This window comes from Eschscholzia californica, unplaced genomic scaffold (genome assembly GCF_041429995.1).
Source record: "Eschscholzia californica isolate CP2 unplaced genomic scaffold, dmEscCali1.0.p SCAF_4, whole genome shotgun sequence".
Lineage (NCBI taxonomy): Eukaryota > Viridiplantae > Streptophyta > Magnoliopsida > Ranunculales > Papaveraceae > Eschscholzia > Eschscholzia californica.
In genome coordinates, this window is record NW_028238461.1 from 7,510,672 (window position 1) to 7,524,743 (window position 14,072).

At 33.4% G+C, this 14,072-nt stretch overlaps 2 protein-coding genes across 2 annotated transcripts; both read left to right on the forward strand.

Moving 5' to 3' along the window:
- The first annotated feature begins 3,251 nt into the window (after positions 1 to 3,251).
- Positions 3,252 to 5,775, forward strand: LOC147542199 ((R,S)-reticuline 7-O-methyltransferase-like). Its single transcript, XM_086636322.1, has 2 exons — positions 3,252 to 4,701; positions 5,110 to 5,775. Exons 1-2 carry the CDS (start codon positions 3,913 to 3,915, stop codon positions 5,407 to 5,409), a joined length of 1,089 nt encoding a protein of 362 aa, XP_086492448.1. The 5' UTR covers positions 3,252 to 3,912; the 3' UTR covers positions 5,410 to 5,775.
- Positions 5,776 to 11,630: 5,855 nt separating this feature from the next.
- LOC147542200 (NAC domain-containing protein 72-like) lies at positions 11,631 to 13,416 on the forward strand. Its single transcript, XM_086636323.1, has 3 exons — positions 11,631 to 12,122; positions 12,238 to 12,506; positions 12,626 to 13,416. Exons 1-3 carry the CDS (start codon positions 11,942 to 11,944, stop codon positions 13,139 to 13,141), a joined length of 966 nt encoding a protein of 321 aa, XP_086492449.1. The 5' UTR covers positions 11,631 to 11,941; the 3' UTR covers positions 13,142 to 13,416.
- The last annotated feature ends 656 nt before the right edge of the window (positions 13,417 to 14,072 follow it).

The window sequence follows — 14,072 nt, forward strand, 5'->3', positions numbered from 1 at the left end:
AAAATTGTAGCAGTTTTTTTTTTTTCTAGAAATCAAACTTCATTTAAAGGCCAAAAGACTAATGAGAATTACATCATGAAGGTTAAAAGAACAAAGACACAACCAAAACAGCACAAACAAGACTAGTTATGCTCACTTGGAGTGCCTCAAGAGCTGCATGATCTAACTAGTGGGCTACGTTTAGGTAGACACCGCTAACCCACTAAGGGAAGTTGAATAACTGATGCTTCTTTCATCTTCTTCTCTTCTCGCCGTCAACCGTCGGCGTGCAAATCTCCGGTTTGCGCCTCTGTATTCGGTACATCGGTAGAGAGAGTTGTAAGTTGATGAAGAAACTCCCAATAGTGATCGATGATCAAAGCACTCACACCTGAATAAAACTAAAACAAAAAGGTCCTAAAGACCAACAAAAGAGGCCCTAAAGACCAACAAAAAAAATGCCCTAAAGACCAACAAAGAAACATAACATTTATTGTACATATTACATAGAAATCTAATTACATCTCCGTCGCTATCGCCGGAAATCCACCAATGTCGCCGGCAAACCGCCATTGTCGCCGGAAACCGTTATAGTCGCCGGAAAACCGCTATTGTCGTCGGACAACCATCGCCGGAAAATCGTCGTCATCACCGATAAACCGCCACCACTATAATCATTAATCATCACCAAATCCATATGTAATCTTCAGATCCGGTATAAATCTACTCACTGAATTCTATCCCTCACTGGAAACCATATACAATAACCTAGTTTTTGAAATATAGATGAAGGTCTCAAGAGGAAGAGAAATAGAGTAAGAGTAATATTGGTGAAGAAGAAGGATAAAACCACCACCAACAGTAATGATCTCGAAAAAATTTCACCACCGAAATACCCATGTCTAAAAATTGGGTCTAATAATCAAAAACAACAACTGAACTTCATGTTGATGATTTCCTGAAGAGTGGATTATTGTTGTTGTCTTTCTCGATCTTGTTTATCTGCATCTGGTGTGGGTGGGCGATTATCTTTATTTAGAGAGGGATTCCACTGACAAAGTTGGACGAGAGGAATCAAATAATCTTTATTTAGATACAAAAAAAGAGAGGAATCCGGCGAAGGGAGGACCCTTCGCCGGAAAAGCGAGGAAGTTCCTGGACGGTTACTTTCGAGAGAGAGAGAGGGAAGAGAGAGAGTTTCTAGTTTTTAATGAAAAAAATTAAAAATTGTAGCAGTTATCTTTACTTAGTGGGCAAAGAAATAAGAATAGAGACCAAACTTGGAATTTGATAGTTCAATAAAAAAAACTTGGAATTTGATTTTTCAACATAAAAGAAAAAAAAGTTGGAATTTGATACCTTGGTCAAAGTTGGAATTTGATACCTTGGTCATAAATAATTTAATTTCTTCATTTTTTCTTATTTTATTTATTTTTAAATTGTATTTTTAAGTTTTAGTATTGGGTAATTAGTTTTACTTTTTTGAAGTCATAGACTTAGTTGGTTGTTTTACTTAAATTTATGTAAGAATCCAACCGAGTAAAGTTGTGTTTTTTTTTTGAGGATTCGACTACAATATACGTTAGTCGTTACAAGGCATTGATGCATCAGGAAGATGTAATAAGCACGATAGCCGCCTAATTAACGAACAATAAAAGAGGCTTAAAGTTCGACAAATTATTACATTATTTATAGCCTTAATTACGTAAGATAAATTTTGATGACAAACTGCTTCCACCGAGAATCGATCTCACGACCTCAGGGCTTAAGAGGGGTGTCCAACCGTTCTGTAAAATTTGTGTTAATGTATGGTAGCCTTCACAAGATGGAAAAACACATTTTACCCAAAATTAGATGTGTTTTTGGAGAGATTTGAACTTGAATCTTCGTATCTCAACGTACAACCTACATGGACAATAAAAGACATTACAAGGTATGAATATATCATGAATAAATAATACAAAAGTACATCATGATTCATGAACTGAATAAATACTATAACTACCCTATATGAAGACATCTTGAGTCCTTTACAACTATATATACACTAGGTGTCCATCGCGCCCGTAAGACACGATAGATTCTTTTTTGCTAACGTCTTTATAAACCAGTTATAAATGTCTTTTATAAACCATTTAGGATCACACAGAGACGTGCGAAAAATCGCACGTCTCTGTATGATGTCTGATAGTTTATAAATGAATATTGTGTTACATACGTCGGGTGTGTATGTGCCACAGTGTTCATGCACCGCATTGTCTATGCTCAAATCGTCTGGCGTCACATGTGTTATGCATTCACGCAGACGAACATGCATTGTCGCTCATTTTTACACCTTTTGGCCGCATTTTCAGATGTACTCACGTGATCCATATGGTGTCTATTCTCTATTGTTAACTGATTGGTCTCTGACTGTAAAAATTCAACTGTCATTACGACGATGGTATATTGAATATACATATTCTCCGAGAGTGGTGCCATTTATAAATGTAAGATATTCTTTTGTGCATTTTTCTTTGCTCATACAAATATATTCTTATTTTTTTGAAATGACAACTATCAACATTATTTTTTCTCTTTCAACAAAAAAAACGTTATTTTCTCCCAGTCAGGATATAAGATAAAATGCATGTCCCATTCTAGTGGGCCCAACCATGCACCTGTCATCGTCATGACATCAACAGTGAGTCAGTGATTGACCCATGAATGTCAATGAAATATACATGCAAGCTGCCAAAAATTGTTTGAAACAACAAGGGAGTTTCGTCATGCACCTATAGTTTTTTTTGACATATTTGAACGAGTGGATACTAATATAATTGTCTGATTTTTATACGTAAAAAAATTTGACCAAAAATTCGAAAATGGCCAGAATACCCCTGGTGCTATTTCCTTACGGTTCCCACATGAGATGAAAATGTGACAAACGCTCCGTTTTATTCCGAATTAAGAGTCAAACTCCAAATGAGGTACCTACCAAGAAAAACTTATAAATAATTAGAAATAAAACACGAAAAGAACTAACTCATCAAAGTTAAGCGATCCAAATGTGGCATTTTAACGCCACATCAAACATTAAATTAAAATATACCATCTATTTAAAGTCAGTCTTTCGGTCAGATTTTTCGGTTTAAACCTAGTTTAAACTTTAGGAAGATTTTATAGGCCCCCTCATTTTTGTTAAAAGGGCCCCCCTCAATGATAATTTACCAAGTGAAATGGTTCATGGGGAGGCCTTTTAACAAAATCAGGGAGGCCCTATAAAACTTCCCTAAACTTTATTTAATCACGTAATAACAGTCAAAAGATTATATTGAGGCTAGTATCGTGCGCAAAGGATCAAATAAATATCATTCAACAATGATACTAATTTTGCTAAAAAAAAAAATTTCACGGTATCGATATATACAATAATGAGAACAAAAGCAATTCCATTATAAAATATAATACTTAGTTATTCTTAATATTTTACAATTCATTGCACGAATAATATATAACATTTGAATTGGTCTAGTTCGGGACCTACTGCCTTGCCAGAAAAAGGACTGAACCGAACCTAAAGACCATTTCAACAAAAAAAAGACTATTATAGAACGGAATTTTTTTGGTCCGGTCTGCTTTAGTTTTTACCGGTCTTCGCGGTCTTCAGTTTCACCCCCATATCTGATTGTTATATTTCTTTTATCTTTTTCAATGATTGTGATGTTTTTTTTTTTTTTTTTTGTTGTTGAGAATTCAATGATTGTGATGTTGGAGTGTACATCTCATTTTTCCATAATTGTGGTTCTCCAATACAATATTGTGAATGAATGGAGCACTTATATCACTTATAAAGGGCGCCTTTAAAACTTCCCAATATTATATATTCCATCTGGAACTCATATAATTTGCATCACATGATCAAGTTTTGTATTAGTAAATATATTTCATTAAATGGAGAAGGGAAAATTAGAGGTAGGAGAAGAAATGGAATTGCAAGGCCAAGCTGATATATGTAAGCTTATGTTGGCCTTCATAGATTCCATGGCTTTGAAATGTGCAGTTGAACTTGGTATACCAGATATTATACACTCTCATGGTCAACCCATCACTCTTTCTGAAATCATCAATGGTATTCCTAACTTATCTCCCTCTTTTGACATTAATTATCTGTTTCGAATCATGAGGTTATTGGTTCGTAATCGGGTATTTTCCGCTTATGAACCCGACCCAAAAGATGGTTCAAGTGAAACTAAAACTCTGTACGGATTGACTCCATCATCAAAATGGCTATTGAAAGATTCCAAGATCAGCCTTGCGCCACTTGTTCTGGCTGAGAACCATCCATGGCTACTAGACCCATGGCACTATCTAGGGAAATGCGTTCAAGAAGGAGGGTTTGCTTTTGCCAAGGCCCACGGGTCCGAGATATGGAAATTTGGGTCTGAAAATCCGGAATTTAATAAACTATTTAGCGTTGGTATGGCGTGTTCGTCTACCCTCGTAGTGGATGCTATATTGGACAACTATCATGAAGGATTCGGTGATTTAGAATCAATAGTTGATGTTGGTGGTGCAATCGGGACGTTGATTAATGAGATAGTGAAGAAATACCCGCATATAAGAGGCACAAATTTTGATCTACCGCATGTGGTCGCTGAAGCACTTGAAAACCCTGGTGTAGCACATGTTGGCGGTGATATGTTTGTTGAAATTCCTTCTGCCGATGCAGTAATCTTGAAGGTTAGAAATTAGTTATTTTTAGCACAATCTCTTTTTCTTTTTTTTAAGCAAAACTTCGCAAAAGAATCAATTGTTCTGACTTTTATTTCTCAAAAATTTGGCCTCATAAGCCAACTATTTTGATTGTCATTTCTCAAAATTTCGGTTTTTACTTAGTTTCTCTTTTTTAATTTAATACTTTTTGTATTGGAATTTGCTAAAAGAGTTAAAAGAAAAACTATTTACCTAAAATTTATATAACATAAGAAGCATAATTTTTTTTATATAACATAGGAAGCATAATTTTTTTTACTAGTTTTAATTTGCTTTACCTAATTTAGTTCCAAAACAGTGAAAATTTCTCGAATTATATTTAAACCAACCAAAACTATTAAAGATGATAAAAATAAGAAATGGTGTGACTTGCAGTGGGTACTACATGATTGGAATGATGAAGATTGTGTGAAGATCTTGAAAAATTGCAATAAAGCAATTTCAAATAAAGGAAAACTCATTATTATTGAATGTGTTTTGAAACCGGATGGGGAAGGCCTATTTGATGGTCTTGGACTTGCATTTGATTTGCTAATGATCGCCCATTCTTCTGGTGGGAGAGAAAGGACTGAAGCGGAATGGAAAAAGTTGTTGAAAGCTGGAGGTTTTTCTCGCTATAAAATCACTCCTATTAAGGGAATTCCGTCAATAATTGAGGCTTATCCTGATAATTAAATGAATGAGTAGCTTCTTAGCTCTCTACAAAAATTGTAGATGGTATGTGTTGGTATATTTTGTTTTATCTATTTCTTATATTATTGTAGCCGAAAACAGCTAGCTCAGTTGGTAGTGCATCTATTCTGAAACCCGAAAGCCCCAATTTCGATTTCCAACGGTTGAGGTGGAATCTAGGACTTTTAGGACTTGGGTCACTAAGGATATAAATAATGGGCTATATAGTAGTTTGTATGTCTATTGGGGTATGATCTTAATAGTTAATGACAGTTATGAGTATATTCCATCATTTGACATCATTTGATGTATCAAAAACATAATAAATGTAATCATGTTGTATTCTATAAAAATACATTTGTATTGTAATGTGGTGTTTTTAATATGTACATTTGTAGTATTTTTGGTAATTTTTACTCCAAAAATCACAGTAAATTTGGGAGAAGGATCTAAACCAATGGTCGTGATTTTTTGGTTTTCCTAGAGAAGAAAAAAGGCATGTAAGTGACTAACCTTTCAATCTAGAATGTTGATATTGAATATTGATTTCTCTTGAAATGGGCTTTGATTTTCGGTGGCTCTGCTATTTTCCTTATGATTTATACTTTGATTCAATTAAGAGCTGATGTCGTCAAAAGTTAAAAACTAAGGCTCTTCATTTGTTATTTATACTTTTGGTACCAGCCATTTTATAGCCTGGAAATGGAAACCTAAATTACTGAAATTCAGGGTCGGCACTGGGCCTAGGCGACAGGGCCCTCAAATTTAGAGGGCCCCCATTAGATAAATCATTATATATATAATAATAATATTATTATATGTATTATTTTATGCACATATGTAAACAGTTTGTTTGGGTAGTAGAGTTGGTAGAGTAATTGATTTTTAAACTTAAAGTCAAGGGTTCGACTTGCACAACTTACATTAATTTTTAGATAACTTTTTTTTTAACCCAAATCTACTTAAACTAATTAAAGTTAGAGTGTTAAAAATAACTCTACAAATTCAAAAGACAAAGTCATAACATTTAAGTTTAATTCACAACTCATGGAAGCCTAAAATACACTTTAATAAAAGAACAAAAATCAAATTAAATACATAATTTTATAATTTAGTTTTTTCTCTTTTCTAATTTCTCTTCAATCTCACATTTCTATTTCATTCTCTAGAATTTCTACAAGGGTTTATCACACAGTTACGTCTAAAGAATCATTTCGAGTCAACTACTTTCCATATTGTTGATCAATTTGTTTCATATATTAAAATTAGGTTTGAAAAGTTTCAAGTATATGCAAACATTTTTTGGTTTTTATTTGATTTAAAGAAGTTCGCTTACAAAATTCTTTTGACCATTCCGGTTACTGTGGCTTATGCGGAGAGAAGTTTCTCAAAGTTGAAGTTAAACAAGTCTTACTTGCGGTCTACCATGTCTCAAGAAAGAGTAATTGGATTTGATTTGTTATCAATTGAACATGAATTAGCTGAGAATATTGACTACACAAATATGATTAATGATTTTGTATCGAAAAATATAAGAAGAGCGGTGTTTAAGTAGTATTTGTTTCATGTATAATTTTAACAGCTATAATTTTTATAAAAAAATGTCAAATTTTATATTTTTTCGACTTAAAGTGTAGGGGCCTCGTCGATTCATTCGCCTAGGGTCCCCCAAAAGTCAAGGCCGATACTGCTGAAAATATAAATAATAAGACACCACCCACTCAGAATCATGTTATTATTACGTACAGTGGATATTACACAATTGGAACGATGAAGACAGTGTAAGAATCTTGAAAAATTGCAAAAAAAAACGATTTCAAAGAATGGAAAAGGTATTATCATTGAGTGTGTGTTGAAACCCGAGGGCGAAGACTTATTTGATGAAAGCCAAGTCGTACTTGATTTGGTGATGATTGCACATACTTCGGGTGCGAAAGAAAGAACCGAACTCAAATGGGGAAGATTGTTGAAAGATGCATGGTTTTCTCGCTACAAAATCACTCATCTTCCCACAGTTCAATCTATTATCGAAGCGTTCCTGGTATGAAGTCTTAGTTGAGCTATTGTGTAAGCCTATATAGTATGTAAGACCATAATTTGTTCATGAGATTAATTTGGCTTTCTTTTCATCTTGTAGAATGTAATCCTGCACCTATGTTTTTACCGTAAATAAATTTTGGGTTATTTTTTGTTAGACCTCTTAGTCTGTGGCTAATTTTTATTTTTTGCTTCTTCTCTTTCTTAAACTCAAAATTGGTCTCCTTATTTAGAACCATTAGTTTACTTTAATGGTAATTTTTGCTTGCGGTTTTAGGAAATAAAGAAAAATCTTCGGATAATCAAAATTTCTATAAAATTGGTCAACTGAGATTGCCTTTTGTATTTATATTTGTTGCTATAGGGCTTTAAAATTTGGGAGGAAAAAATTAAGTTTTTAAAAGATCTCATAAAACAATTTAAAATGACCTTTTATAAACTTAAACAAAAAAAATTTAGAGATCTAAACCCTAAACTCTTTCCAAGTGTTTCTTCTTTTCTTCATCTTCTTTTCTTCATCTTCTTTTCCAAAGTTCCTATTTTCTAATCACTAAACCCTAAAACAGAGAACAAAACCTAATATGTTTAGAATTGATGAAAAATATGTATTATGACTCAAAATTAACTGATTTCTAGGGTTTCGAATGGTTTACCTCTCATGGAGAAGATTAATTGATGAAGAAACTTGCTTTGGACGTCCCATGGAAGATGTATTAAGAGCTTCAAGAGATTTTGTTTGATGACTTCTAAGTTTTAGAATGTTTTTCCCTCTTTGTCTCTCTAACTTTGTTTCTGATTTTAGAGAAGTAAATGTAGTAGGGGTTAGAGATTTGGGAAAGATATGAGAAATGATGGAGAAAGAAAAACAAAAAATTTGGCTAGAAGTTATGGAGGAGATGAGATGGATGAGTTTTCTCAAGAGAAGAAGAAAGAGGAGGAGAAGTAGATAGAGGGGGAAATGACTTAAAATAAAATAAAAAATTACTTAAAGTTAATTTTGTAAATTGTAAAAATTTTCAGTATTGCCCATAGGAAAATATGCTCTGGAGATTTACAAAGAAACATAGATTCTCCAGAGAATTTGTTCCCCCGAGATTTTTCTTTATTTCCCAAACCCGCGACTTAAAGTTAATTTTGTAAACTGTAATTTTTTTCTGCATTTTCCATGGAAAAATATGCCCTCGAGATTTTACAAAGAAACGTGGATTCATCGGAGAATTCCTCGAAGATTTTTCTTTATTCCCCAAAGCCTCCCAGTAGTAAAATGTGAAGATATAGTTTTCTGCAATGAAGAACCCCCAGATTGTTGTGCAGTTTGTCTTTATGAATTCGAAAGTCAAGGAGAAATTAGAAGATTGACGAATTGTCATCACATTTTTCATAGAAATTGTTTAGATCATTGGATGGATCATGGTCAGAAAACTTGCCCTCTTTGTAGAACTCCTTTTATACCAGATGATATGCAAGAAGCTTTTCATGACGATTATTAGCTGCTTCTGGAATTCTTGATTTTTTTGGTGAATTCTCTTCTTCAGTTTCAAGTTTGTAACTTTTTAGAAGGGTTTTGATTTTTGTTTTTTTCGAAATGGGTTGTAAATAGAAGAACGAAAGTATGTTAAAAGAAATCATAAAGAGATGATATTTAGAGAAGAAACTTAAATTTAAAATCTTCCATTATTTGATGAATTTTCGGTTAGTTGTAGTAGTTAATTTCAATCTCGATGAGATTTCAAATTTAAGAGAGATTCGTGAGAGGTGAAGAGATGTTCGGTTCTTCCAAAGCTTAGATAGAGAAAATCTCGGTTTGATCAGGTGAGTGAGAAGTGGATGGAGGTGTTAGAGTTAAGTCGAGTTGGTTGGGGTGCTAACAGATTGGCTCCGTACTTATAGAGAAACTAATTGTTGGGTTCGGTGCTTATAGAGTCGCCCGCTTACAGCCATTTGGTTTGGTGGCTTTAGAAGCACCCTTTCTATATCTTTGAAAAGGAAAAAAAAAAAAACAATTTTACATATGACAATTTCACATGGGCCACCAAAAAAGAATTCCTTCCCTGACGCCTACTCTCAAGTTATTCCAGTTTCTCAAAAAAAAAAAAATCCCTCTTCCTCTCTCGATAACCGTTTTCTTCTCTTGAAGAGAGAATCAAGATTTTGTAGTATTCTGGAAGAGGGATCCCTCCTCTGGAATTTCCTCTTTTTATTTGGTTTTATCTTTTAGATCTACTATTTCATACCCCACTCTGAAATTCTAATTTTCACTGACATCATCTCTACAAATCCCTATTTTCATTCACCGTGTGCAATTCATTATCTTTTCAGTTTCCCCTAATTTATCAGATATGAGGGTTAGTATTAGTTGCATTTATATATATTGGGAAGAAGAAATTCAAAACTGAAGCAGAGGGATAAAAAAAAGGGATATAGGATATGTATAAAGATTGAGGAGGAGATGTTGGATCGAAGTCACAGATTGTTTCGCTTGATAGTAAACGGATCAATGATGCCATAGATAAACAACTTGAGAAATCATCACCATCCACTTCAAAGGGAGCAATTACTGACGATCTTTCGTTACTTCAACACTTCGCGGGTTTATCAAGGATGACCAATCTACTACTACAATGAAAGTCGAATGGTCATCTTTGATCAATCCGCGAAGTGTTGGGTCGAAGTAACGAGAATGAAAAGATCCTTTCATTGTAGTAGATAATAAAATTATATATTGTCGACAATGCTCAATCCACTACTACAATGAAAGGATTTTATTAATATAGAAGATACTGGTCAAGGATGACCAATCTAATAGTATAGAAGATACTTCGCGGGTTTATCAAGGATGACCAATCTAATAGTATAGAAGATACTTCGCGGGTTTATCAAGGATGACCAATCTACTACTACAATGAAAGTCGACTGGTCATCCTTAAGATCGAGAATGAAAACAACTTGAGAACTTTACTTATGTAACTTAGGGGTGTTCATTTAGTATCCAAACAGATTTCAACGGTTTGGATACCGATCCAATAGTATTCCGGATTGGTTCAGATGTTAAAATGGCAAAACCGAGTGGTTTGGATCGGTTTATGGATTTGATTGACGGATAACCGAACAAACCGAACCAAACCATTTATTGTTATTTTTTATATATTATATATATAAATATAAATGATAGGAATGATGAACGGTTGAGATTTAATAGTTAAGTTAGTTCCATGTTTGTTAATATCGTAGCTTAATGCATGTGTAACAGAAGTAAATGGCGTGGAGAGTTGTAGCTTAATTCAATAGTTAAGTTAGTTCCACGTTTTTAAGTCGAAAGTGCGAAATTTTATACATGGTAAAATATCACAGGTGGTTCGGTTATCCAACCGATCCAAACCGTTCACGCATAGTTCGGATCGGTAACCGAACCAAACCATGAACGGATTGGTTCGGATTTAGATTTGAAAAAATCGAACCTTTCGGTTTGGACTTTGGATTGGCCGAAAAAGTCGGTTATCCAACCGATGTTCACCCCTAATGTAACTCTCATATAGTTCTCAGAGGAATAACAATTATCTATCATGTAATTTTGTGATCGTTATCACTTATGAATGAAACTGTGAATTAAAAAAAAAAGGGTCCATGAGTTTTAAGTCCAAAATAAAGTTCAAAAAAAGTTTAAGGTCCAATCTTCCCAGAAAATAGGTTTTTAGTCCTTTTCGTTTTGGAAGAAACATTGTTGATAAATAACGTGTTATGTATGACACATATAAAAAAAATGAAATAAAGTATGGAAAACATGAAATAAAGTATGAAACTTTAACAATAAATAACAGGTAATTTATGAAACAAAACAAGAATTTTTAAACATAAAAATATTGTAACTTTGAAGTCTAGACATACTTTAACTAATTTGGACTAAATATCCATTATAATTATTATTTTAGCTTAAAATCTTATATTAATATTAAGGGGGACTAAATGTGTGTTTAGGGGTAGATTTTTGGACTAGAAACCCAAAAATTCAAAAAAAAAATGAAATTGTGATTTTAATCAAAAAAAAAAAAAAAAAACTCACATCCTCTACACGTGTTAAAATATCAGCTAATGTATCACATTATGGCCGACCCAATTAAACCACGTGCTTGAATAAACCCTCCCAAACGCGCATTAAATCCTCCCCAACGCGCGATTTCGTCTTCACTATGATCAGTACGTGTCATAAATTCGCTGACTCACCGTTTCTTTCTAAACCTTTTAGGTTCATGAACTAAAACCCTCTATTGAACTAGATAAGGTCGGTGCCACCGATAGAAAAAAACAACTCAAACCTACACGTGTCAGTCACCAATCGGCTACTAACAAATTTGTACTCTGATGTCACTGAATCACTTGAATTCCCCTTACTATATATAACCATTCAGACGTGAAGATCAAAAAAGAAAAAAGAAAAAAGAAAAAAGAAAAAATATTTCATTTTCCCATCTTGGTTCAATCTAATTATTCTCAATCAATCATGGGAATTGCAAATCCGAATCCAGTTTCCCAGTTAAATTTACCACCTGGGTTTCGATTTTACCCAACTGATGAAGAACTCTTAGTTCAATATTTATGCAAGAAAGTTGCAGGCTATCAATTCAATTTGCAGATTATTGGAGATATTGATCTTTACAAGTTTGACCCTTGGATTCTTCCAAGTGGGTATTCTAAATTCTCTGTTTTAAACCCTAATTTTGATTTATTTTAGTACTATTTTTTATTTGGATTGGAATTTGAATTTGAGATTGATTTGTTTGGATATTGAATTTGCAGGTAAAGCTTTGTTTGGTGAGAAAGAATGGTATTTCTTTAGTCCAAGAGATAGGAAGTACCCTAATGGGTCGAGACCTAATAGAGTAGCTGGTTCTGGGTATTGGAAAGCTACTGGAACTGATAAAATGATAATGACAGAAGGTCGAAAAGTTGGAATAAAGAAAGCTTTAGTTTTTTATATCGGAAAAGCTCCTAAAGGAACTAAAACTAATTGGATTATGCATGAATATCGACTCTTACAAAATTCAAAAAGAAATGGGAGCTCTAGGGTAAGTCATTAACTTTGTTTATATATTTTTCTATTCAGTCATTTTAACCGAAATATTTCGAAATTTAATTTTTTGTCTAAATTTGAAGTATGATCTAACTATAAGGTTGAATTATGCAGTTGGACGAATGGGTTTTATGCAGAATTTACAAGAAAAATTCAAGTGCGGAAAAGCAAAATCAAAGTTTTTCATCAACAAATGAACATAGTAACAATGGGACATCATCATCTTCGTCTTCGTCTCACTTAGACGATGTTCTCGATTCGTTTCCAGAGATCAACCATCAATTATTCAATCTCCCTAGAATGAATTCTCTAAAGAATTTACAAGAAGAGAAATTGATTAATCTTCAACGTCTGGATTCCATCAAATTTGATTGGAATAGTTTAGCTTCAATAACTTCTTTGCCTGAATTCAATCAAATCCAACGACCCATGATTAATCCATCATTCAATTCATCATCTGAGAAGTTGGGTAGTTCTTCCATACAAGAAGTAGAAAGCCGAGTTGGAACAAAACGAGTTGATAACTCAGTGAGTTACTTTAACTCGAACTCGTTTGTGCAGCCATATAGAAGTGACTCATTTGGCATTAGGTACAATAATTTGACCAATCCGGTACAAGGAAGGCATTAAAGATTTAAAAAAATGTTGAGAGGTGAAGATAAAATGTTGAAAGGTGAAGATTAAAACATAGTAGACAATAATTGGATTAGTTGTGTTGTATACTTGTAAATATCTCATCTCTTTGGGGGTATTTTTGTATAGTCTAGTTTCATGAGACGAAAAAAAAAAAAAAAGGAGAAGATCGAATAAATAATGACCTTTAGATGTTAGAGTTCAATTTGATTACACTGTCAATCCACCCTATAGAAATTTTGTAGATGCATAAATGTGATTTACATTGGATACTTCTGTTATTTAATTTCCATATTTTTTTCTTGTTGCAAAATTATCACAATTTGATGGCATAAATTTAACAATATATGCACAAGTATAATAACAATTTTTCCACGGATGGAATGTAATTCAAATTATTGTTCCTCTCACGGTATTGTATGGGGAATCCAATTCCGAAACACAAAATTTAATAGATAATACTAAGAACAATTATATTGGAATTATAAAGTTGAAGATTAATCTACGTTGTTTAAATTGAAATAATCACATTTGCTCGTGAGATTCACGTTAGGAGAATACATATTGTAAGAAAAATTTCGAATTGTATTTAACGCCCTATATTTGGTTTTCAACCGTGATAGGGAGACCGACAAATTTGGCGTGAAGCTGTTGTGAATATGTTTTGGATTCATCCCACTTTCATCAAGAGAGAGAAAGTGGCGTGAATCCAACAGTTTGATGTGGATTCACGCCAATTTCACGCCCTAAATGTCGGTTCCTTAGTCTTTTTCCTTTGATTTTTCTTACTATAATAACTAATGATTTTGAAGAGAAGAAAAAAAATTTGGACTAGCGTGTGACACCAACATGCATGCATGCAAAAGGCATGTTTAAACGTCATATATAGGGGTTGGGATTTCTCGCTGAAGGAGTTTTATGCAAATAA